At 45.0% G+C, this 27,066-nt stretch overlaps 1 protein-coding gene across 1 annotated transcript; it reads left to right on the top strand.

Moving 5' to 3' along the window:
* The first annotated feature begins 575 nt into the window (after positions 1 to 575).
* Positions 576 to 27,066, top strand: LOC138664718 (melanoregulin-like). The gene is made up of 5 exons (XM_069751656.1): positions 576 to 1,087; positions 22,464 to 22,623; positions 24,183 to 24,273; positions 24,850 to 25,016; positions 26,522 to 27,066. The coding sequence occupies exons 1-5, from the start codon at positions 1,008 to 1,010 to the stop codon at positions 26,741 to 26,743; spliced, it is 720 nt and encodes a 239-aa protein (XP_069607757.1). The 5' UTR covers positions 576 to 1,007; the 3' UTR covers positions 26,744 to 27,066.

Below are 27,066 nucleotides of genomic sequence, written 5' to 3'. Positions count from 1 at the left end.
TCAGGCCCTCATACCACCCTCATGGAGTCTGTTTCTGACTGTCTGAGCAGACACATGGATGTTAGTGGCCTGCTGAAGATCATTTTGCAGGGCTGTGGCCCTGCTCCTCCTGTTCCCCCTTGCACAAAGGAGGAGGTAATTGTCCTTGTGCTGGGTTGTTGCCCTCCTACTGCCCTCTCCTGGTGTACTGGCCTGTCTCCTGATATCTGCTCCATCCACTGGACACTACGCTGTCAGACACCGTTACCCTACTTGCCATAACTCACATTAGTGTGCCATCCTGGATGAGCTGGACTACCTGAGCAATTTCTGTGGGTTGTAGACACTGCCTCATGCTACTGTACAGTACCTCTAGGGGTGAGAGCAATGACAAAATGCAATAGTGACCAAACAGCCAAAAAAGATGAAAACAGAGAAATGACATGTGGTCATCTGCTGCAGAACCAATCCTTTATAGGGGTTGTCTTTTCTAATTCCCTATCATTTCTACCTGTTGTTTGTCCCATTTGCACAACAGCAGGAGAAATAGATTCACTATTGGTGTTTCTTCATAACTGGACAGGTTGATTTCACAGACATGTGATTGACTTGGAGTTACATTGTGTTGGTTAATTGTTCCTTTTATTTTTTTGAGCAGTGTAGTTAGTGTTATTTATTCTAAGTGGCATTATAGCAGATCTCACCTTTCTGTAGATTTAAGAGATTCCAAAATTAAGATTTTACTCCTATAATGACTCCCTCAACCTCACAGATTAACCCCTCTCAAAAGTCTCCAAAATGAAATATTCCTCTAAGTTTCATCTTCCCACCAGGAAATGATAGGACAAGTCTTCATAGCCAACCCATACTTATCACGCTTCTTAGCTGGAGGCTTACAGTTGTGCTGTTGCCCATGTGACTCTCTTGTTCTTTCATTCCAATTACAGTGAATTTTTTTGTATATTAACACTACCCATGCTAAGACCCCCATCCTACCATTCCTATGCCATGCAGTACTGACCCCCAGTATGGCAGTGCTGACGACCTTTTATCGCTTCCTTTGCTGCTGCTGTCATGATGAGGCTCCAGAGAAGAGCCCTTTAATCAGGTAACTTATGATTAGGCAATATTTGTGATTTTGTATAGTCATATCTATAGTGAGATTTACCTATATATATGCTTCTACTGTGTCTTGTATGATACCATATATATTCTACTAAGGATTATTCTAATATTGCAAGTACCACACATCAAAGTGATAGTGTACTACAGATCACAGAATTTCCTGGCTCTCCGGCTCTTTTCAAGGCATCATTATTCCATCATGTACTGACTGACAGTGCCAGGGTATGACAATGTCAGCTACATTTCTACTAGGGCAGTTGGGTATATCCCTTTTATTCGGACTCCCATGACAGCACACGAGAGAGGGGATCCGCCCTTAAGGAACAGGAAACCTACAGATACAAAAGGGCGGCACCTCTCCCCATGCATCAGTTGGTTTCCTGTTCCTGAAGGGACTGGATGCCTATAGATACTACAGGAGTCCAGGCCGGCCGGACCGATTCTGGTGGCGAGAGGGTCTCCCACTTCGGCCGGTGCGGGTACCTGAAGTAGTCACGGTGGCCCTGGCAGGGCGGCACGGCGGTGACTAGGCAGCGAGGAGCGGTCGCCAGGGGGTGTCCGGTCTCCGGGGCCAGCGTCTGGTAAGTCGCCCTTCCCGTGGGCTGTGGGTCTCTCTGGAGCAGGGGGGAGCGCGGCGGCATCTGGGGGGCGCCGATCGGATCGTAGCTGGCCGGCCTCGGCGTTCCACGAGAGCTGCAGCGCTGACAGGAAGCGCTGTAAGCTGTGGTGACGTCGGGGGGCGGAGCCAGCGACGTCTTCCGGATCGGTAAGCTCCTGCGCATGCGCGGGGGCTCCAAGATGGCGGCGCCCACCGGAGATCATGCCGCAATCCCTCCGGAGTGATGATTGATTCCCCACAGCTGCGGGGGGGCGGGAAAATTAAACGAGCAAGCTGGGCAAGGTGCGCTGACCGAAGGAGGGGCCTTATAAGGCGGCTCCAGCAGCATGTTCCCGGGTTCTGGCTCCAATTTACTGAAAATGGATTCAGATCAGGATCAGCAGGTTGTGCTGCTGGAACAAGCATCCCAGAGACCCAAGGAGAAGGAACATGAAAAAAGGAGCGATGGTTCGGGCCGCAGAAGCTCCTCCAGACAGGGGTCTGGAGGGTCAGTCAAAAAGGATCCCCCTCGTGCTTCGGTATTTCTGGGTGTGAGCAGCCACTGGTAAGTGATCTTCGAGAAAGTTCACTTAGTGACTAGTCTCCCCTCATGTGTTTTATGCAGGGAAGGAAAAACGTCAGTAAGGCGAAGCATAGGGAATGTGCCATCTGCGGGGTTCCCTTGCCTGACTCACACCCTAAAAAACTATGTGACCCCTGTATCCAGCAGACGGTGAGGTTCTGGAAGGAGGGGAGGGGGTATAGCATGTAGATTTTACACTCTAGTCTACCTTACTTATCCCCGTAGGTAGCCGAAGAATCCTCCTCTATTACGGCCAGTCTCAAGGAGATGATTAGAATGGAGGTTAAAGAGTCCTTTAAAAACCTTTCACAGTCAGGAGGTTCTAGGCAGAGAACTGAGTGGGCATCGGATTCGTCTGTGGAAAAGGACAAGTCCGAAGAATCAGACAATTCAGCAGCATCATCCTCCTCTTCGGAAGAAGACGCTGCTCGGTTTTGCCTACCCCTAGAAAGGATAGACAAATTGGTAAAGGCGGTCAGAGGCACAATGGGTATATCGGAACCCAAGCCTCAACTATCCAAAGAACAAATGATGTTCAGTGGATTGGAGCAAAAGAAGCGCAGAGTGTTTCCTTTAAATGAGAAAATACAAGATCTTATTAATAGGGAATGGAGGAAACCTGAGAGAAAAGGCTCCTTACCACCTGCGCAAAAACGCCGATACCCTTTTGATGACCCAGCAGTAGGTAACTGGGAGAAAGCACCCAAGCTGGATGCAGCAATTGCCAAGGTAGCTAAACGATCTTCTCTCCCATTTGAAGATATGGGAACACTTAAAGACCCCCTGGATAGGAAAGTGGATACCTTCCTGAAGGGAACCTGGGAGATGGCAGCTGGCTCCTTAAGACCTGCGGTAGCTTCAACCTGCACGGCAAGGTCAATGATGGTCTGGCTGGACCAGTTGGAGACCCAATTAAAACAAGGGGCCTCTAGAGAGTCCATTCTCTCAGCATTACCTGTAATCCAGGAGGGGGCGGCTTTTTTATCAGACGCCTCAATTGACTCCGTAAAGTTGGCAGCTAGAGCAGCAGGACTTTCTAATGCTGCAAGGAGAGCCCTATGGCTGAAATGCTGGCCGGGGGATATGCAGGCAAAAGCGAAGCTCTGCGCTATCCCTTGTAAAGGCGAATATTTATTTGGGCCTACCCTGGATGAACTCCTGGAGAAAGCAGGAGATGATAAGAAAAAGTTTCCCAACCTGTTCAATCCATACCGTCGTCCCTTCAACAAAAGAAGGTTCAACCGGGGAGGAAAGCGAGCCTTTTCACCAGGGAGAGATCGTCCCAGATGGGAGGATAGGCGAAAGCGAGGTACAGGTCTCATGTTTCGCCGTAACCAGACGGAAAATAAAAAACAAGACCAATGACTGGCAATTCCAGTGGGAGGGAGACTATTGCATTTCTCGGCAGAGTGGTCGAAAATCACAAACAGCGTTTGGATAAAAGACACTGTTTCCCATGGTCTCAAGCTGGAATTTGTTCATATTCCACAGGACAAATTTAGGTTAACACCCTGGCGCTCATCTCCCACTGAACAATTCGCCCTAGAAGAGGAAGTGAGGACTCTTTGTTCCAAAAATGTTTTGGTAGAAGTGCCGTATTCTCAGGCAGGGGAAGGGTTTTACTCTCCCCTGTTCCTAATCCAGAAGCCTGATAAATCTTACAGGACCATTATAAATCTTAAGGGTCTCAATAAGTTTTTGGTGAAACATACTTTCAAAATGGAGTCCATCAATTCGGCAATAAAAATGCTTTTCAACAACTGTTTCATGGTAGTAGTGGATTTGAAAGATGCCTACTATCATGTACCCATTCATGCTGATTTCCAACGATACCTGAGGGTAGCGATACTAATGGGGGGTAGGATTCGACATTTTCAATTCAGAGCGCTCCCCTTTGGGATCACCTCGGCACCTAGGGTGTTTACTAAAATAATTGCGGAAGTTATGGCGCATTTAAGAGAGTCAAATATCCTTATAGTCCCCTACTTAGACGATTTCCTCATTGTAGGTAACTCGGTAGATCATTGTCTGTCACAATGGGAGATTGCTAAAACCAAACTAGAACGGTTGGGTTGGATCATAAACTTTGAAAAATCTAAATTACAGCCCCTAAATGTTCAAAAATTCCTGGGGTTAATGTTGAATTCAGTGACACAGCAGTGTCTCCTCCCTATAGAGAAAATGGACCAAATTCAGAGTTTTGTATTAAGAGCAATCAATACACCTTCCATGACACTTAGGCAAGCAATGTCTCTACTTGGGTCACTCACATCTTGCATCCCAGCAGTTAAGTGGGCTCAGTTCCACACCAGGTCCCTACAAAATGAAGTCCTGTTCCATGACAGAGCCTTAGGAGGCGCATTGAATGGAAAATTGACATTGAGGCCGATAACATTGAATTCCCTTAGATGGTGGCTAGATAAACAAAATTTATCAGCAGGGGTTCCCTGGATGATAGATGTCACCCACGTGATAACCACGGATGCCAGCTCTTCAGGGTGGGGAGCCTATATGGGAGACATGGTGGTCCAGGGACAGTGGGAACCCTTCACAACATTTTCATCAAATCAAAGAGAGTTGTTGGCGGTTGAACTGGCTGTTAAAAAATTCCTCGTATATCTGCAGGGCCAGCACGTCAGAATTCTGTCGGACAACAGAGTGGCGGTCGCTTACATAAACCGGCAAGGGGGAACTCGTTCCGAAACTTTAATGCAGATCACGGATCGGTTGTTCCAGGTGGCAGAGCTCAATTTTCTATCTTTGACAGCTCTTCACATCAAAGGAAAAGAAAATGTGGCAGCAGATTTCCTCAGCCGAAATGTGTTAAAACAGGGAGAGTGGTCTCTCAACGAGGACATTTTCAATCTTGTCGTCCGCAGATGGGGTCAACCAGTGGTGGATCTATTCGCCACCAGAAACAACAGAAAAGTAAAACTTTTTTGCTCCCTAAATCCCAGGGAGAATCCCCTGGCGGTAGACGCGTTTCTCATAAAATGGGATTTTCCACTAGTCTATGCTTTCCCACCACTGAACCTGATACCTCTAGTGGTGAGGAAAATCAGGGAGGATCGAGCGAAAGTCATCCTTATCGCCCCCTTTTGGCCCAGAAGAACCTGGTTTGCCTGGCTCAAGACAATGTCTGTAGCGGTCCCCTGGGTACTGCCAGAGATCCCGAACTTGCTTTCGCAGGGACCGATCTCCCATCCACAAGTGACGGGGCTCCATTTGACGGCATGGTGTTTGAACGGTCACTATTAATGGGAAAAGGCTTCTCTCCAAACTTGGTGGAGACGCTCCTAAAGAGTAGAAAGCAAATAACTACGAAAATCTACTCTAGGACTTGGAGAAAGTTCTTGTCTTGTTCAAAGTTTAATATCCAAGACGGGGTGCCAGTACAACAAATCCTAGAGTTCCTACAAAAGGGGTTCGAGTTGAAACTCTCTCCTAGTACCCTTAGGGTACAGGTCTCAGCTTTAGGTGCCCTGTTTTCCTGTAATATAGCGAATAACTACTGGATAGCGAGGTTTATGAAGGCAGTTAGTAGATCTACACCACTGCATAAAGACAGAACAGTTCCATGGGATTTAAATTTAGTTCTGTCCTCTCTAACTAAACCCCCCTTTGAACCTCTGCAGGAGGCCTCGATCAAAATGTTGACACTTAAGACAGCCTTCCTGATCGCCATAACCTCAGCTCGCAGGATAGGGGATATACAGGCACTTTCCAGAGCTCCTCCATACACTGAAATCTTGTCAGACAGAGTAGTCCTTAGACCAGACCCAGCATATCTGCCAAAGGTGGCGACACGGTTCCATAGATCACAGGAGATAGTTTTGCCGTCCTTTATTCCTAATCCCTCTAATCCTAAAGAGCAGGAGCTTCATACGTTAGACGTCAGGAGATCTCTTCTTCAGTATATTTCAGCTACTGATAATTGGAAGAAGGATGGGGCACTGCTTCTTTCCTTCCAAGGTCCAAAGAAAGGATTTAGAGTATCGAAATATTTACTGGCTAAATGGATTAGGGAAACTATCTCTCTAGCTTATACAGCAGGTGGGGGGCCAGCTCCGCAGAACCTAAAGGCACATTCCACCCGGGCCATGGCGTCATCCTGGGCAGAAAGATCTGGAGTGTCAGTGGAGCAGATATGTAAGGCGGCCACATGGTCATCCCCTTCCACTTTCTTTAAACACTATCGGTTGGATTTGGGGTCCTCCTCTGATCTTTCCTTTGGGTTAAGGGTGCTACAATCTATAGTCCCTCCCTAAGGTAGCTTACATCTCTGTAAATCTCTCGTGTGCTGTCATGGGAGTCCGAATAAAGCATTAAGCTACTTACTGGTAGCGGCATTTTTCGGAGGCCCATGACAGCACCCTTAGTTCCCTCCCTATTCACGTGGGGGTAGCACTTCCTGATATGTATATAGCGTAATATGTAAATCTCACGTATGGTGTCTTATTACAATAATGGGTTATTTTGTTTCAAATGTATATAATGTATATATTGTATATTTGTGTACCACTAACCGCGGCAGTCCTCTCAGGCTCTGAAATACAACTGATGCATGGGGAGAGGTGCCGCCCTTTTGTATCTGTAGGTTTCCTGTTCCTTAAGGGCGGATCCCCTCTCTCGTGTGCTGTCATGGGCCTCCGAAAAATGCCGCTACCAGTAAGTAGCTTAATGCTTTCTTACCCATGTCCAAAATGTATAGAGATTTCCAAGATTATGAAAATTGGGTCTGTTTTTCCTCCAATAAAACAGCAGCATCCTTGTCTAGATATACTGTATGAGTGGGTGTGATCCTGGAAGTTCCATTGTTTGCCTCATCTTGGAATAAAGGCGCTCTTGCAAGGTTGTGCCCACCTGAAATGCAGGTTAATAGTTTTATGATAAGATGGAAGACCAAATACTCAAAGCATATACCAATAACTGCCTCTTGATAGTGCAAATGTCAAAAAAGAGCACCAAATCTTGTGGTTTTGAGCTAAGAAGTACCCTATTCAGAGGTTTCGAGAGCCTCTCATTGGCACTCTGAATCTGTAGATTCTGTTAAGGTACCTTCACACCTAACGATATTGTTAACGATATCGTTGCTATTTGTGACGTAGCAACGATATCGTTAATGAAATCGTTATGTGTGACAGCGACCAACGATCAGGCCCCTGCTGGGAGATCGTTGGTCGCTGAATAAAGTCCAGAACTTTATTTCGTCGCTGGACTCCTCCTGACATCGCTGGATCGGCGTGTGTGACACCGATCCAGCGATGTCTTCACTTGTAACCAGGGTAAACATCGGGTAACTAAGCGCAGGGCCGCGCTTAGTAACCCGATGTTTACCCTGGTTACCATGCTAAAAGTAAAAAAAAAACAAACAGTACATACTTACCTACAGCCGTCTGTCCTCCAGCGCTGTGCTCTGCACTCCTCCTGTACTGGCTGTGAGCCGGAAAGCAGAGCGGTGACGTCACCGCTCTGCTTTCCGGCTCCCAGACAGTACAGGAGGAGAGCAGAGAAGCAGAGCGCAGCGCTGGAGGACAGACGGCTGTAGGTAAGTATGTACTGTTTGTTTTTTTTTACTTTTAGCATGGTAACCAGGGTAAACATCGGGTTACTAAGCGCGGCCCTGCGCTTAGTTACCCGATGTTTACCCTGGTTACCGGCATCGTTGGTCGCTGGAGAGTGGTCTGTGTGACAGCTCTCCAGCGACCAAACAGCGACGCTGCAGCGATCCGGATCGTTGTCGGTATCGCTGCAGCGTCGCTAAATGTGAAGGGGCCTTTAGTGGAGCAGTGCAGCAATTGTTTTTTTCCAGCAGTCAAATAGACAAAGGAGCAGAGATGAGCATGTACAACCATCTCTCCAGCCAACAGGGTACTGTAGAGCCAGTCCATAAGATCACTGGTGGGGTAGGGCGTGCAGCAGTCAGACACCCATCAGTCAGTAACTTATCCACCAGATAGCTGAAACTTGCAATGTTGGGAATAACCTTTTATAAAGGAGAACCCAAATACAAGGAAGCATATACCATAGTCCAAGCTTATCAGGTTAGTTACAGACTGAGGGATTGGGGCCCCAAATCACGTTGATTCTGACCACATTGTAATAAGTGATGGAACCTACGTAATGATGTGGTCACCTAATGTTCTGCTATGTTGACACACAGAAATGGTAGAAGTGAGCTTGATTCATGAAGATGTGATATGAACGAAGAACCTCCTGTGGGTGGTTATGAGAGTAGTGGAGTCAAACCACAGACTCATAGAAGCCTACTTTTTATCTTTGTAATGGATACCCTAGTCCTCCATGTAGGCCACAGCCATAATCCATATGTCAGATAGGTAGGGATATATCCTAGTCTTGGTTTGGGCACAATCTCAAAGAATTGGATGACACCACCAATTGACACTGTTAACATGGTTCATACATGTACTGTAAAGTGTTTATTCTCTGTCCTACAAGTAGTAATATTGCTGCTCCAGGATCTTTGTGCTCCGTGTGAAGTTAGGGTCCCTCTTTTCTTCCTTTCCAGCTCCCAATATTTTTGTATTGTGACAAAACACTCTGGGATCGCCTTTGCTGGGGTCAAAGGTCACGTGGTTTGTGCATTGAATCTGAGGCGTACAGCAGGTTTTCTGAGCCGGCTGACCTCAGGTCAGATTTATTAACGTGAAAGCAACATGAACAAAACAAAACATAAAAATAAATCCTAGCCTGTCCGGCACTAACTAAACAAATACGTTGCTATCTCAACAACTGGGGGGCTTCTCCCACCCAGCTAACATCACACAGATCTTGAGCACAGCTCTCACTCACGTTTGTCACACACAGGCAGGCAATCTGTGTGCCCCAGGCTGACGCTGGAAACCCCCAGCTGGTCATCTTTTATTCCTGCAATCATTAACCCATTAGCACCCTGAAGATACTGAGTGGCCTAATTCACATAGGACAAACACCTGGGCGAGATATACCTGCCTCCAACTACCACACCAGCATGAGTCTTACAGTATATATTTTCTTTCCAGCTTCCACAATAGTGCTGTTTACTGTCAGTATGTAACAGTATGTGACTGTATGGTCAGGCCATCATGATTGTTCGGGTCACACCGATAACTCAATGAGTTAGTATCGGAATATATATTAGCTTAAACAAACCTGATGCTCATGAACAGCTAACTATATAAAGAATGGCTAAAGGTTGCCCACGTATCCTCATTTCATCATGGAATAGTGAAAATTGGCATTGGCTATACTGTGCTACTCACCTTTGCCCCAAACCCTTTATCCTACTTCTTGCTGGAGCAAGAAGATTCGAAAATAGTCATGTATTTCTGTAAATAGGCCTGGATGTACATAGGCCTCTCCACTATTTTTTTTTTATTTAAATAGATTTTTATTAACAATATAAAGAAGAACATCAGAATGCCATTTACATTGCAATATATCACATACACATTTTCTTATTTAATAAACCCCAACATTACCCCAACTACCCCCCTCCCCCTAAGACAGCTCAATCCCAATCTTCACCCCACTGAGGCCTTCTCTGCCTCGTGCAATTTATCCTTATCCAGGTCTTAAGAAACTCGACGTCTATACTCCTCAATCCAATTCAAGCCAAGGAGACCACATCTTATTAAACATTTCTATTTTCCCCCTTTTTTTGTACACCCCCTTTTCCAATTTTAGATCATGTTGAACATATTGGAGAAATTCCCTTCTCGCAGGTGGTTCCGCATTTATCCAATTTCGTGCTATTACTTTCCTGGCCATGTATAGTAGCCTAGCGATTGCAATCTTCCAAGTATTGTCAACTCCAATTTCTTTCACATATCCCAGCACGCATACTATCGGGTCTCTAAGAACTCTACACTTATACGCTACTTCAACCCGGCTCAAAACCACCACCCAAAAAGCAGCCAGCCTAGGACACGTCCACATCATGTGATATATTCCTGCATTCTCACTCGCACACCTCGGGCACTCAGAATTGGCACGCAATCCCGCTTTGTATAGCACTTCCGGAGATTTATATACTCTATGCAGAATATATAGCTGCGAGAGTCTATATGGTTCACTCAAGGATAGTCGCGGAACCCACTCCATCACCGATTCCCAGGTTTCATTCTCCATCGGCCCTACGTCCCTCTCCCACTTAGCTCTCGCCTTTATAGGGAAATCTAGCAAAAACGTGTGCATAAGGTCCTTATACAGAGTGGAAATAACTCCCCTTGTAGTCCCGTCACCACACACATACTCCAACACTATATCATCTTGAACCCTGATATCAACCTTTTTATTCTGAGCTCTAAAGGCATGTCTCATCTGCGCATACTGATATTCCCCTGTGGATCGCAGACCAAATTCTACCTGCAATTGGGAAAAGGACTTCAATGCCTGCTGCTGGATTATCTGGTGAACAAAGCAAATTCCCTTATTCTGCCATTCCATCAGTCCCCCAAAGCCTCAAATTCCTTTAAATTGTTGTTAGACCATATCGGTGTGAATTTAGTCAACCCTGTAACCCCGCGAATCTGCCTTAGTCTATTCCATAATTTGCGAATCAGGAACAGGGTTGGGTATACTCTCTCCAAAGCCCCCAAGGAGCCATCCTCCAAACACCTGACCACCGGTCGTCGGTCCGTCACCTCTTCCATTAGATGTACTGCACTGGATGACGCCCCTCGCGCCCAGCCCTTCAAATGCTGGCTCTGGGCCGCAAGGGGGTATATTTCCGGGTTGGGCAAAGCCAATCCACCATCTTCCTTGGATCGCTGAAGCGTCTCCAGGCTAATACGTGGATATTGTCTTCCCCATATCAAACTTCTAAAGAGGGCATTAATCTGCCTGAACTTCCCCCGAGGGATCCAAATTGGTGCGTTATGTAGAACATATAGAATTTTTGGCATCAGGACCATTTTAATAAGGTTTACCCTACCGACGACCGATAGATGTAGTTTATTCCAGGCATCTACCTTCGCCTTGAGTACCCCCATAACAGGAGTCAAATTCCTTTGCAGGAACTCCGCAATTGGCACCGAAATCCATATTCCAAGGTATTTAAATTGGGAAACCACCTTTAGCCTCTCATCCCCAACATCCTCACTCACATTCTCTCCTACGTCATCCACCCTAAAAAGAACCGACTTATCCCAATTAATTGTTAGTCCCCACACAGTACCAAATCTCTCAACAATTTCAATGGCCCCTCTTAGTGAATCGTCTGGATCCGCCAGGAACAGCAAAACATCATCCGCGTATAACGCTATTTTTTCCTCTACTTTCCCATACCTAAACCCAGGGACCCTATCAGACTGCCGAATCTTAGCAGCAAGAGGTTCTACAGCCAACGCGAACAGGAGGGGTGAGAGCGGCCATCCCTGCCTAGTACCCCTAGCCAGCTCTATAGGTCGAGACAGCTCCCCGTTTACTCTAATTCTAGCCGACGGTAATGTAAGCCCCCCCGCTCAGACAGCAGAAATATAGCGGGGGTCCCATGTCCACATAGGCCTGGCACCTTCATTAATATTATATTCACTGGGGGTCAATTTGAGGTCAGGCTATTTATGGTTAATGTATGTAAAAGCAGTCAGATCTGGTTTTGACTGGCTTTTTGCCCGCCTAAATTTTTGACAGTTGATTGGTTGTCAATCAGTTGCTGGGCAGAATTGGTTGTTATATATGCCTGGGCGCCGGCGTTGGATACTCAGATCGCCGGCGCTTGAAGAAAAGAAGAGACCTCACCGAGTGATGGAGAAGCTCCTTCAGGAACTCCTATCAAGAGCCGGCGGGGAGGACGGAGAGGATTGGCTGAGGAGCTGCTTAGCTATGAAACCTCCACTAGCAGCCTCCGAAGCCGTCTCTCCTCCTCCTGTTCCGGAACCAGCGGTGCCAGCTACGGGGATTGAGTCGGGAACTCCGGCCGCCGTGAGCCCTCCAGTGAGGACCAGAAGACAGAAGGCGGCTTCCTCCCCTGCTCCGTCTCCTGCAGCGTCCAGGCCCGGCCTGTCAGAGGAAAGCAGGAAGTCACGTCGCCGCTGCGCGTCGAAGTCTCGCAGCCCTCTGCGAGATTTCGGCGGCCATCAGCTGGGTGAGCCGTCGTCATCAGGAGCGGCCGGAAGAGCCAGAAAGGGCACCGGCCGTAAAAGCGCTGCGGTGCCCCTCTCCGCTGGCGCTCGGTCGGCTCCTGCGGCTGCTGCACGGGGCTCGAGGTCCGCTCCGCCCCCCCTGTCATCTGACGAAGAGGAGGACCATGATCCGAGAATCGCAAGGCAGCTGCGCTCGCCCCACTCTGCGGGCTGGAGCGCGGGCTGTGAAAAAGGAGGAAGACCAGACGACCGACCTGCGAGGGGTGAGGCTTGTAATATCCCCATGTCTGTCCCTCAGAACCAGTTAAGAGACTTAATTAAGTCCGTAGTAGCTGAAGCGTTAAGCGAGGCTAATAGCTCATCTCGGGCAGCAGCTTCTCCTTCTGCTAATTTTCGCTCAGAAGCTCCTGCCCTTAGCATGCCTCCTATGAACCCGTTCAAGGAGGCTTTAACTTGTGAGCTTTCCCCTCTGGGATTCCATCTGAGCCCGTCTGTGAAGGAGCTCATTTGGAATAATCAATTTGTCGATCTGTTTTCATTGCTACCTAGTAGGGATCACCCCCCTAAGCCTGAGAAAAAAGATGACAAATCTGAGCACGATGACCCTAAACGTAGTATTAGGTCCTTTAATAACTGGGTCCAGGCGTTTGCCATCTATGCTGCCGTGTTGGGAGAGAAATCACCTAACCTTTGTAGTAGTCTCTTTCAACACGTCGACATTATTCTGGAGGCTTATAGGAATTTCGGTGGCTCCGCATGGCTCAGTTATGATGAGGCATTTAGACATAAACTGTCAGTTCACCCGGAGGTAAAATGGGGCTCCAAAGATATTGGGCTATGGATTAATCTAATGCTTCCTATGAGGAATGCTGTTGCTAGGCAGCCTGCTGTTTCTGTCAGCAAAAAAGGTGTTTGTTTTGCTTACAATGATTCTTTCTGTAAGTGGAACAATAATTGCTGTTTTCGGCACGAATGTTCTTTCTGTGGGAATTCCCACTCTATGTCCAAGTGCTTTAAAAAGCAGGCTGCCCAGCAATCCTCTAAGGAATCAATTTCAAAGGGCTCAATCGCCAGTGAGGCTGGGAAAAATGGTCCACTGGCTAAGCAAATACCCAGACAGGGAGATCAGTAATTTACTATATGGCGGTTTCTCGTTAGGTTTTCGTGTTCCTCAATTCAAGGGCTCTGGTTGTGTTTTAGTTAAAAATCTCCCGTCCATTGCCGACTTCCCTGACGTCGCTAGGGAGAAAATTTGTTCTGAGATCGAGTTAGGCAGAGTCGCCGGCCCCTTTTTGTCCCCCCCATTTTTAAATTTTCGTTTATCTCCCCTGGGTATCGTTCCCAAAAAGGAGCCGGGGTCTTTCCGGATGATTCACCACTTATCTTATCCAGTCGGCCAATCACTGAATGATGAGGTGGACAAGACAATGTGTTCTGTCTCCTACTCCTCCTTTGATGGCGCTCTGGATATGCTTAGAAAATTTGGCCCTAATGCCCTTATGTCCAAATCAGACATTAAATCTGCCTTCAGACTTCTCCCAGTGCATCCGGAGGGGTTTAATTCATTGGGTTTTCACTTTGATAACTGCTTATTTTTTGACAAATGCCTCCCTATGGGTTTTTCCCTGTCCTGTTTTTATTTTGAGAATTTTTCCCGTTTTTTGCATTGGGTTTTAGAGTCTAGCGGTTGTGAGGCAGGTATTCTACACTATCTAGATGACTTCCTTTTTGTTGGCCCATCCCATTCTATGTTGTGTGAAAATACTCTTTATAGGTTTCTTGAATTGTGCGCATTTTTCGGAGTCCCAATTGCCCATGAGAAAACAGTAGGCCCTTCTTGTCGCATGGAATTTTTGGGCATCACGATCGATTCGGAAAAAATGGAGACTGTCCTGCCTAAGGAGAAAATTGACAAGCTTCGTAGCTCTCTGGAAACCTTGTTATCAAAAGACAAAATCACCCTTAAGGAGCTTCAGTCCCTGCTAGGGCTGCTGAATTTTTCCTTGAGGGTCATTCCGATTGGCAGGGTTTTTTCCAGGTCGCTTTACGAAGCTACTAAAGGGCATTCTTCCCCTAATTCTCATATCAGATTGCGTTCCGAGGTAAAAGAGGATGCCAGAATCTGGCTATCATTTTTAGCAGGTTTTAATGGCAGATCAATAATCCAATCTCCTTTTATCTCTTCGGATTCTATTCCACTCGTTTTTTCTACAGACGCTACTCTAGGAGTAGCTTGTTTGTTCCAATCTCACTGGGTATCCCTGGACTGGCCTGTCAATTGGGTTGCTAGGAAATTGAACAAAACCCCTTTTATTACTGAGCTTTTGTCAATCCTGCTATGTATTTGCTTATGGGGCCATGAATTGCGAAACTCCAGGGTTCTACTACATTCAATGAATCAGGCAGTAATTTTTTCTATCAATACCCTTTCATCCAAAAATGCATATGCAGCAAAAATTTTGAGAAAATTAGTTTTGGAATGTTTAAATTGCAATATTTGGTTAAAGGCAGTCTCAGGGGGTGGTAAAGTTAGTTATTTAGCTGATCTTATATTGCATCGTCAGTGGCATGATTTTTATCTACAGGTCCCAATGGCAGACAAAGAGGCGTACGATTGCCCCCTTTCAATTCAGGACCTGATTCCGATTTAATCCCCTATTTTATTCAGAATTCGTTATCAAGCAGATCATGGGCTGATTACTCAGCTGCATGGAAGAAATGGGTTGATTTTTCGGTACTTTTCGGTTTTGACGCCTCTGTTTCTGACCCGACTTCGGCTTTGAAATTTGCTGAGTCTCTGGTTAAGCAGGGCTTATCTTACTCCGCAGTAGCCAAATGCCTTGCGGGAGTCTCTTTCTTTTTGAAATTGCATGGCGGTACCGCGTTAACAGAATTTTTCTTAGTTAAGCAATTTTTGAAGGGCCTGAAAAGGGAAAGGTTTTTTCCGGATTCAAGGTGCCCTATTTCCATTTCTTTGTTAATTGACATTTGTTCTGCCCTTGCGCATGTTTGTAAGAATTTTGAGGAAGCGCTTTTGTTTAATTCCATATTTTCTATCTCCTTTTTTGGGGCACTGAGGGTTAGTGAGGTAGTGTCAGCCAAGAAATCTGTCCCGTCTGGGCTCATGCTCTCGGACGTCAGAATTTTTGAATCGTTTCTTCTTTTGTTTATTAGAAAGTCTAAAACGGATCAGCTGGGGAGGGGATCTGAACTAAGATTGAATTTGTTTCCTGTCTCTAAAATTTGCCCTGTGGCTATTCTGTCCAAATGGATTACGTTTAGGCCTCCAGCTGATGGCTCCCTATTTATTCATAGGGATTCATCCCCGGTGACGGTATTTCAATTCAATTTTATTTTAAAGAAATGTTTGGCATTTTTGGGTAAAGGTCATCTCAAAATTACTTCCCATTCTTTCAGAATAGGTGTGCGGCTACAGAAGCCTCAAGAGCCGGCTTGTCTGATGATAGAATTAAAAAAATGGGAAGATGGGAGTTGAAAAGATTCAAAATTTATGTTCGTCCTGATTTATATCCAGATTAATTTTCATTTCTCTTATACCCCGCAGTTATTTGGATCATTGGGCATTCATTTGTCTTCTGGGCTCAGAAGAGGGCCGGCCTTCGATCATATTCTGAAAATCTGTCGTTCCATTCCTCTAAAGTTCAAGCTTGTTGGCATGGCATTCGCGGCCTGAATTGGCCTTCTTTGGTGTACGAGGTAAAGATTTGTTTGGAGAAGTTCCCTTATCCGGATTTAATTGTAGTGCATCTCGCTGGGAATGATTTAGGAAGAATCAACACTTTGAATTTGCTGGCCATTATGCGGTCAGATCTTACTTATTTAAGACAGACTTTTCCGTTGTCTGGTGTCGTTTTTTCAGAAATCATTCCCAGGCGTGCTTGGCACTGTAGTCAATTTTCATTTTTGGATAAGATCCGGAAGAGGGTTAATTTCTCCATGAAGAAGTTTTTACCTCTTATTTCTGGGTTTTCTTTTAGACACACGGATTTAGAAGGTTTTTTACCTGGAATGTTTAGAACTGATTTGGTTCATTTGTCCGATATCGGACTTGATATATTTAATCTTAACATGGGCAACATAATTGAGAAATGGCTGTGCGGTTTGGGGGGGGTGGCCTCGGCTCTTTGAACCTTGGCCTTCTGGGTAAAAATCACTCAACTTTGGGTGGATTTGGTTTCTGGAAGTTTTATGGACATTTGGACTTATGAACTTATGGATATTATTTATTGGTTATTTAATTAATTGGAATTTTGTAACCCAAAATAAAACCTCACGGCCATTTTATTCCAACCAATAAAGGTGTCTTGTGTTTATTATAGTTATAAGTTATAGGCCTTATGGGGACATGTAAGCCCCCCCGCTCAGACAGCAGAAATATAGCGGGGGTCCCATGTCCACATAGGCCTGGCACCTTCATTAATATTATATTCACTGGGGGTCAATTTGAGGTCAGGCTATTTATGGTTAATGTATGTAAAAGCAGTCAGATCTGGTTTTGACTGGCTTTTTGCCCGCCTAAATTTTTGACAGTTGATTGGTTGTCAATCAGTTGCTGGGCAGAATTGGTTGTTATATATGCCTGGGCGCCGGCGTTGGATACTCAGATCGCCGGCGCTTGAAGAAAAGAAGAGCCCGCCCTCCCTCCCTTTATGTTATCATTCACCTGTCGTTTGGTTTTATTTGTGGGTAAAAATCACTCAACTTTGGGTGGATTTGGTTTCTGGAAGTTTTATGGACATTTGGACTTATGAACTTATGGATATTATTTATTGGTTATTTATTTAATTAATTGGAATTTTGTAACCCAAAATAAAACCTCACGGCCATTTTATTCCAACCAATAAAGGTGTCTTGTGTTTATTATAGTTATAAGTTATAGGCCTTATGGGGACATGAATACAACAGCTGTATCCAGGCCACAAACTGCGGACCAAACCCCATACGTTCCAGCACCTGCCAGAGGTATCCCCATTCAACACTGTCAAACGCCTTATGCGCATCTAGCGATGCAATCACTCTTCGACCACAGTTATCAGACTCTACCTGCAAATTTACATATAATCTCCGCAAATTGATCGCCGTTGATCTATCAGGCATAAAGCCAGATTGGTCCGAGTGCACCAGACTCGCAATAACACTAGAGAGGCGGAGAGCCAACACCTTGGCCAGAAGCTTGACATCAATAGTTAGTAAAGAAATTGGGCGGTATGACTCCGGTTTCCCCAAGTCCTTATCCTCCTTTGGAATAACCACTATTATGGCCTCTCTCATAGAGGCTGGCAAGCACCCACAGGACCTAGCTTCCTCCAGTACCATTTTTAATCTAGGAATCAACACTTCTTCCAAACCTTTATAGATCTCAGCGGGTAGCCCATCAACCCCAGGCGCCTTCCCATTAGTCATAGACATCAATGCCCGACTCAATTCCTCCTCAGTGATAGGGGCCTCAAGGCTCTCCCTATCTGCCTCATTCAGTCTCGGCAGATCCAGACCCTCCAAGAAAGTCAATGTGTCCTCGACCGATTCACCAACCCGAGAGGAATACAAATCTGCATAGAAGTCCGCGAAGGCCCTCAAGATTTCAGGCGTTTCCGTTATTCTACCTCCACTTGCAGATTCCAAAGAGTGTATATATGAAGACCCTCTCTGAGCAGCAGCCACTACCGATAGCATATGTCCCACTGTTTCTCCCTCCTGATAAAACAATACCCTTTGGAAATCCCGTTTCCTCTCAGCTTTGCCTAACAGAATTTTTTCCAAATGATTTTGTGCGTTTTTCATCCTTCTCTCTGCCTCAGGGGTTCCCAGTGTGGCCATCCCGTCTTCTGCTTCCTTCAACTCCTCAATTGCCGCTTTTTCTGCCTCCCTCGTCCTCCGCTTACACCTACTAATGTCCCTAAACAGTAGTCCCCTCAGATACGCCTTCATTGCATCCCAGATTGTAAGAGCATCAGTGCTTCCATCATTTAAGAGAAAGAATTCCGCCACCTCCCGTCCTATACTTTCCAACTCAATACTCTGTAACCAATTGGGATGAATCTTCCATTCTCTCCCACTTGTCGAACGTGCCCCCTCCAATCTAACCTCTACTTCAATTGGACTATGGTCTGACAGGGCCCTTGGCAGATATCTCACCTCCCCAACCAACGTGTCCAAAATCCTGTTACCCAGAGCCATATCAATCCTAGAGAGCGTGGCATGCGCTGGTGAATAACACGAGTACCCTCTCTCTCCAATATGTCTAACCCTCCAAAGATCAATCATACCTATCTCCTGTATATAGGTGCCAAATGTTGTTATGTGTCCCTCCGACCTATTCTGAGTATTTTTATTTTTGTCCCAATATTCATCACAGATGTTGTTTAGATCCCCGATAATTATTAACGGTGTCGGTCCCCATCTTTCCACTCGCTCCATTACTTCTCTAATTTTCCTGCTAGAGTAGGGGGGCGGAATATACATCGCTGCAACACACAACATCACTCCATACAGTATACACCGTATTAGTACGTACTGCCCATCCACATCCACACATACCTTTCATCTCCTCATACTGAACTCCCGCTGGAACCAAGATTGAGACTCCTCTTGCATACGTGGAGAAGGTAGAATGATATCCCCTCTGGATCCACCGTCTATTCAGGACATCCACCTTTTCCCTTACCAAATGCGTCTCCAGCAAGCAAATCATTGAGGCCCGTTGGTCTCTTACATGTTGCAAACACGCGGCACGTCTGGATTTCTCCCCTAGGCCTCTCACATTCCAGCACAAAATCTTAAAACGGGTCCCCATCACTTGGCTCATCTTCACTCAAAGTATCATCTTTTTTGAGCACGAGCTGTCTAACTTCCCTCCCCCCCCCCCATCTCCCCCTCCCACCCTTCCCCCCTCACATCTAACCATTCCACCTCTTTTCAAGAGTGGGGCATCATCGCCCATAGCGAACACTCCGTTTGGCATTACCTTCCCAACCCTCCTCCCACCACTGTACATAACAGGATTTCAGACATTTTGAAAAATAACGTGTCTCAAAGTATTTTAACGTAGAATTATTTACACACGCAAGAAACCTGCATACACTTAAAATATGCCGCTTACCCTTCCTCCCTCCTTCCCAGCAGCCATTACACTCTCCCTTTAACTTTAACTGAGTATAATCCAGCTCCCTTCTTCACCACCCATACCCCCTAGTTTGTCAATCACATGACTCTATATGCCCACTGACAAATAGGTAACCAAAATCAGACTCTTCCCACAGTTTCAGTCTCCTTTTCCTTTAAGCTTTTTAGCATTGATATCGATCCACTGGGTAGCTTCCTCCGGCTTCTGAAAAAAATGAATTTTATCAAACGCCACCACCCTCAGTCTTGCTGGAAATATCATGGAGTATTGCACTCCCAGCTCCCTCAGCCGTCTCTTTATACCCGTGAACATCATCCGTTGTCTCTGCACCAAAGTAGAATAGTCTGGGTAGATAGCAATCTTTTGGCCTTCAACTGTCAGATCCGTCATGTCTCTGGCCTTCCTCAGGATAATGTCTCTGTCTCTATAATTTAGAATTTTGGCTAGCATGGTACAGGGATTCGCTCCAGGGACAGGTGGTTTCGGTGGGACCCTATGCGCTCTCTCTACCGCGAACACTTTTGTTAGCGCCATATCTCCAAAAGTCTCTAACAGCCAGTTTTCAATATATTCCGTTGGATTCCTCCCTTCAGCTTTTTCAGGGATGCCCACTATGCGAATATTGTTTCTTCTGGACCTGTTCTCAAGGTCCTCATTTTTCGCCGCCAATTCAGCTATTGCTTGAGTGAACTTTTTCTCTGCTTTTTGCAGCTGCACTATATGGTCTTCTGCAGTGCTCACTCTCTCCTCTACCTCTCCCACACGTTTGTCAATCTTCTGCATGGCTGCGTTTATCTGGGCTGTGTCTCCCTTAACCTCCTGTATCTGTAAGGTCAGAGACTGTTTACATGAAGAAACTAGCGCAAAAACGTTTCCTCGGGTCCCCCTTCTGCCACCGCCATTTTACTCTCCTTTCTCCCCTTTTGTACCTCATGTTCTCCTGCTGGGCTCTCCTCCTCTTCGGTATCAGCTTCGGCTTCCTCCTCTGCGGCCTCCGCTCTCGCAAACTGCTGGAGCTTTGCCGCCACCTCCATACGCTTTCTGCATGCGGCGTTCTCCTTATCCGCCTTCTCCCTTGTGTCGGCGCCATCTTGGATTGCGCCTGCATCCCCGGCTCCTGCGTCCTTCTGCCGTCTCCTTGTCATGTTCGCCGGTTCCAGCGCTACCGCTCAGCACCACCGGGCTCCACAAGTCTCCCCGCAGCCGGTAAGCCCCCTCAGGGACCAAACAGCAGCGGCTCTGCAGGATTTTTAGATATACAGCGGCGGGAGCTCACAGCCGCACGTCCGCTCACATGGACTCTCAGGCCACGCCCCAGGCCTCTCCACTATTACAATAAGGCCTGTTGGGACACAACAATACAGTCTGACTCAAAATGTACCGCTAAATTGGCAGAGAAGGCGAAGGGCAGTGGGCTTTATTCAGTTTTTACACTGCTCTGGTCTAATCAAAGCTAAGCTCTGATTGGATGCTGTCAAAGAAGGTTTTACTCTGATGAATAAGACTTCAAAAACATGATCCTGTTCAATAAACATAAGGGAAACCGAGGTCTTTTTTTTATTATTACCCATCCTGTAATTTGGTATTTCCCATGGTGAGGTCTACCCTGCAATTTCTGCATACCCCTCACCATTGTTGTAGTGCTAGTTAGAGAAATATTTCATCTAAATTGACTGGTTTAATATTCGCACTTGTCAATATTAAGACAACAGCAGGAAAATCAATTTGCCAATTGCACTTCATGGACTTACAAACTGGCGTGCTTACCTAGGGTGACACTGTGCGCTAATTCCTAAAGACAGCCCCTGTTCTTGAATCTTCACTATCAGTACAAAGCGGGCACCAATTCTGATTTTACTCTTCTATTAACACAACAGTAATGTATTTTCGTGAGAGAATCCACTGAACAGACTTGCAGAAAATAGTTCCCCAAAAGGATACATTTTATTAAATATTCATTAAAAGTATAAAACAAACCTAAAAAGGAGAGACACATATAATGATAAACGGAAGACAGTTGTCTCAAGGTTATTAGGCAATAGGAATGATGATAACCAGATACCTACTATGTCCCTATACACAACCCTGCCTAGCAGCGGAGGTTGGCACCCTCAGAATAAATCATGCAAGAATGTCGCCACCACTCAATGTCATCTTTCCCTGATAGACTATTGTGCCCTAAAATGATATGCAGGTACAAAAATAAAGAATGTTATGAAGGAAAAACATACAAACTCCGCTAATCCACCAACAAGATATGTGTGCTAAACATAGCCATGGAATACAAAAGGACAAATAGCTTCAAGGGACAGGACATAGGATACATCCTAGATGGCTATTTATATTTCCTAGGGCTATTGCTGTACCCCAATGTCCACAAAAAAACACACTTAAAACACGGATAAATCCCAAATATTAGTCCTGTAGTGATGATAATCCCAAGCAATGTGTCCCGTCTCTTTAAGCAGATGTACAGTCCCCATTATTACCAATACCATGTCCCAAATGATGGTTCTTGATATAAACATATTGTAATGTGTCCCACTAGTTTAAACATAGGTACATTCCCATTGTTACCAATACCAAGACACTGTCACAGTTATCAACATTGTTTCGCCTCAACGCGTTTCCCCTTATAGATGCTGGTTCATCAGGAGGCTGGAGGGAATTAAGAGCATTCCCTATGATGCCTGGATAACCGCATACACTACTGCCCCTCTTGGGATTTGTAGTTAACAGAGTGACCGCTAACAGTTGTTGCTCTTGACTTAGTGACCGTAGCATGAAGGAGCTGACTATATGATACAGCTGCTAGAAGATGTGCTGACCCGGGGCTATATATAACAACCTGTTCAGGAAAAGCAGATGCTTGTCAGCTGTCACCCTGCATGTACGCATCTTTGTCGTAACTTGGGACAGTTTGGGTTCACGGATCTATTTGTATTGTAGCGATACCCTCTTGTACTTTGATCGGGAGGTGAAACGTCGAAGAGCAGAAGAAGCAAACTTGTGGAATGAGCCCCAAGATGTGTCTCACACTGAAAGAGACGACGATCGAGAGCTGTACAATTTACTGCAGAAGCGATTACGGACCCGGAGGGGCTCAGAGGTCAGTAAGTGACTGGAAATCGTGAATGTCAGAAGCTGATTGAACAGCAGAACAAAGAAAATGGACAAAGACGTTTGGAGAATTTACTTGGACTGGAAGAACAGTAGTTCCATACTTACCAAATTGATATTTGTCAAATAATGATGTTTAAATTCTGGTTTGGGAACAGCAAAATAGGTTGCAAATTTTTGGGATAAGGGCATACGAAAACCACTAAATTTGCCAAGATTGTCTCCAGAAAATTGGGACAGTCCTGGCAAATTTAGATGTAATTTTAGTGGTCAAACATCAACAACCAAATCAACTATGGGGAATACACAAGTCCATACAAAAAGGAAAAAATATAGAGGGTGACCTACAAAAGACCACCCTTTATATTATACATACTGTCCAACATCTTTGAGAAGACCCCACTGTACAACTACTTTTCAGTGCTATTTCTATGCAGGAGATTTGGCCTTTTAAATACAGTAGACCTATTCAGAACAGAATGTTGTATCTGAAAATGATATTATGTCGCGGAAATAGGTAATAATAGGACCTGTTGTCAGGTCAAGGATGACCAGTTTTTTTTTTGTTTTTTTATATCTGCTATACCATTCCTTTTTATTTTGTGCAAACGTTATGGTTTTTACAAGAGGGTGGTGCTCACAATGTAATAATGCAGAGCACTTTAAAGTCATGCCTCCAGAAAGTCTGGCAAGCACCAACCCCTTGTTAAAGACCATAAAAATAAGCATCAAATAGAAATATCTCCTGTAGTAACCAGATTTACAAAGAATAAAAAAATGAAATACTCACTGGAGCAGTGGGTATAAAATCAGAGCAAAAATTGTTCTACTTTTGACCTGGTGAATGGTCCTTTTTACAATAGTGAGCAATAAATACTTTGCTAAAAAGGCAAACAAAACTTTAGTCCCAATTGTGCTGTCAGTTTTTGGGCTGATCATCGAATATAATTGAGAATGTAATATATTCTTCAGATTTTCAATATTAAGATCAAATACAATGAAGGATTAAAGGCTAAGGGTGCGTGTCCACGGTCCATAATGATGGCGCTTTGGACGGAGCGGAAAACCCGCTCCACCCAAAGTGCCGCCCCCTTTTGTATGCGCGATGATTCCGGATGTGTTCATTACACACATCCGGAATCGCCGCACCCTATACATAGAACTGTGTTATTTATCTTGCGGAGATGGAGCGTCGCCACAAGGTAAACAGACATGCTGCGTTCTAAAAAGATGCGCCAGCCGCATGTCCGGAAACACAGGGCCGCCGGGTGCGTGTTCGCACGCATAGTGGAGACGGGATTTCATAAACTCCCCTCCACTATGCTGTAACATCTGGACACTGTGGGCTGAACGCAGCGTTCAATCCGCAGCTAATCCGGATGTAATCCGGCCCGTGGACACATACCCTAAGAGTACAGGCCTAAGATGACAGAAAGACACACATTAGCTTTGAAGTCAGCAATGGCCAGCATGCTCAGGAAGACAGGCGAAGATGACTAGCGTTGTATCTTTGTATGAGATGCTTGTGATTTTCCATCTCTTACTCAGGGTTACTGCCGACTGAGTTTTGATATCAGCGCCCACAGACAGATACGTAAAGATGTGAAGGATCGTTGGAGGTCTCTTCTGGAAAATCTAGGTGAGCCAATGTTTAACAAATATTTTCTCAAGGTTTCTCCTGTAAACCTGACATTGCAAATAAAGCCTTAGCCTATAGAATCCATGGGCTATCTAGATTGTTGCAATTTTTTATTTTTTTTCCAATTTCTGGTGGATTGTTCCCATTGAGTTCAATGTGGAGGTGGGTGGGAATCAAAATCTGCGACAAATCTCAATTTTGGTAGTTTCTGTTGCACTGTTGCAGAATATGTACAGAGGGGTAAAAAATAAAAGTTGTAAATTTCTCCGGATGGTCCTGTGACAAGCCCTCCAATATCTGTACACCCAGCCTGTAGTGATCACTTGTGATCAGCTATCTGTGCTGGAGGCCAAAAAATGTGGGGACCAGAGGAGTGTCAACAACTGCCAGGGAAGGTGAATGTAGTGCTTTTATTGCAGATGCTTTGCTGTTTTCCCAGGAAAATTTGAAAAATAAATCACAACCAAAGTTTGCACAATGTAATACAGCTGCAAATTTTTCTTTAATTTCTATGCATTTGTGTGAATATACCCTTATTTTTCCAGTGTTCCCTCAGATTCTTCCTTTCACACTCAGGTTTTCATAATGAAGCAGATTCTTTGCTCACTGTGACCTCCAACCACTCCTATAATAGTATAGGGGACCCCACAGAGGCTCGTCGTCTGCTCAACCTGTTGGCCCAGGAGACCAGCATATTTGAACAGCACAATCTTCCACCTCCTGAGAGGTACCTATTTGTTCTGGTAAGTCAAGTGGAAGGCTAAAGATTTCTGAATACTCCCTCATATTCTGCGACACTATGTAAGCTGACCATATGTGTTCTACAGCTGGTAAGCCATCTTGGGCACATAAAGGATTGCTCGATCTATGAGAAAGCTACTGACAGACATATCTGCTGGTGGCTTATCTCTGGGAGAACAAGGCGATCGACAGTCCGAAATGGGACATGCCTGATCAACATTTTCCCTGAAGATCAGTTGGCTGGTGGCCTCTTAAACATTAAATTGTTGCTCAAACCCATCAATATCTGCGGGTGCTGCTGACATTGATTTAATGTGTATGGGAGACCTTTAGACTTGTATGTCATCAGTACATTTCATCAAAAAAGTTGTGTAAAATAGGAAAAACCTTGATTTTGTGGTTCCAAAAATAGTGCCACACTTGTCCACAGTTTGTGTGAGATTTTGCAACTCGGCCTCATTTACATAAATGGACCTGAGTTCAGTACAAGACACAATCATTGTGAAGAACAACCATGTTTTTATAATCCTGCACAACCCGTTAAGAGCAGATACAAGACCATCGTGTTATATAGCTCATTTATAATCACACAACATTCAAAGCCAAGAAATAGAGGAAAGTCCACTGACTCTGCCAGTTATTCAGATATCAGGTGAGGGTCACACAACTTCAGAAGATGTTCGGACAGAAGATGTTGCCTTCTTCGTTTTTCAATAGTATTATTCACCTTGATTTAGAACTTCTTCTTTCAAATACTGTAGTTGGTATTTTACCGGTTCATGCCACTATGACCTCTTTGCTCGTCTTCCCGTGTGGCACACTCCTCATATATTACCACCGCACTTAGTTTACTGTAGAAGACTTGTAGAAAGGTGCTGATATTCATTGGCCCTTCTAGGGATTTATCTATTTGAAATGTTATGTATCGGGGCAGTTGAAAATGAGAGAAGATTAATATATGATGTATTTTTTAAGCATACCATTAATATGCCATTTATGAATCATATCCGTTTCTGATAATTAGAACTCATGTAAGATTTGTGTAGCACATCATAAAACATCTCCATATCTATGAAGGGAACAAAATCTGACCCTGGATCTCCTTCCGAAGATTAACCTTTCATTCAAGGCTTTTGAACAGTATGTACAGTAATAGAATACCCATATTTGACATGGTGAATCTCCGCAGTGCAGGAGGAGATGGATTTATGGTCTTCATTGAAAGGTCCCTCCATCGCCCCCCTCCACCACCATCTTCCCTCAGGCTTGTCACACAATGTTCTGGATTGTGTGATTTGCTGTAAGTGGTGACAGAACAGACACTAATTACAAGTGTTAAATGTCAGCTCTGTAGTGTTTCATTCCACAGAGATCTGTTAGCGCTGATGATGAGGATGAGGAAGCCCTTATGGTTTTTGTTATGGAGAGTGTAACACTATAGAGAACAGAGATGAGACCATAAAGGTGAGACTGTTTATTTATAACACAGGAACCTAATGTTTTTCAGGACCGGCTCATCGTTCTCGATATGGGAACAGAATTTGTATCTATTGCAAGACAATTTTACCCCCCTGAGACCTTGGACAGCAACAAGAAGCAGAGTGTTGGGCTTGGCACTGCTGTCCTGGTTAGCCCAGGCCAGCAGAAAGTGGAAAATGGTGAAGACAAGGAGGAAGATGAATGTGTTGAGGTGGACGAAGAAAGTTTTCTGGTCAATCTCATTGAATGATAATTGCCAATACTAGCCTCCATCTTTTACCTATTATCCTCAGCTTTCTGTTCTCCTCCACTCTGTAGCCCACCATGAAACTACACAGCTCTTCCTCAGCCAACCATGCCCATTTCCTCCTATACAATCATGTAATAAATATAGATGTTTTTACCATTCAAATAGAATTGTTCTCCTGCCCCAAGGGTCAGCAACCTGTAGAACAACAGCTTTTGTAAAACTACAGTTCCCAGCATACCCTGTTTATGAGAAGACTGAACCCTGTTTTACATTAAGATCCGAACATACGTTTATTTTAAATACAACTTTTTTAGGCCAACACA

The sequence above is a fragment of the Ranitomeya imitator genome, chromosome 2 (genome assembly GCF_032444005.1).
Source record: "Ranitomeya imitator isolate aRanImi1 chromosome 2, aRanImi1.pri, whole genome shotgun sequence".
Taxonomy (NCBI): domain Eukaryota; kingdom Metazoa; phylum Chordata; class Amphibia; order Anura; family Dendrobatidae; genus Ranitomeya; species Ranitomeya imitator.
The sequence above is the reverse complement of the archived record's forward strand: the minus strand, read 5'-3'. Positions and strand labels throughout refer to the sequence as shown.

Bases quoted from the DNA above. Each gene is read 5' to 3' on its own strand.
- LOC138664718 (XM_069751656.1), top strand. From the start codon at position 1,008: ATGGCAGTGCTGACGACCTTTTATCGCTTCCTTTGCTGCTGCTGTCAT. The intron at 1,088-22,463 runs GTAACTTATGAT...TTTGTATTGTAG, and splicing joins GAGAAGAGCCCTTTAATCAG to CGATACCCTCTTGTACTTTG. The intron at 22,624-24,182 runs GTCAGTAAGTGA...TCTCTTACTCAG, and splicing joins GGACCCGGAGGGGCTCAGAG to GGTTACTGCCGACTGAGTTT.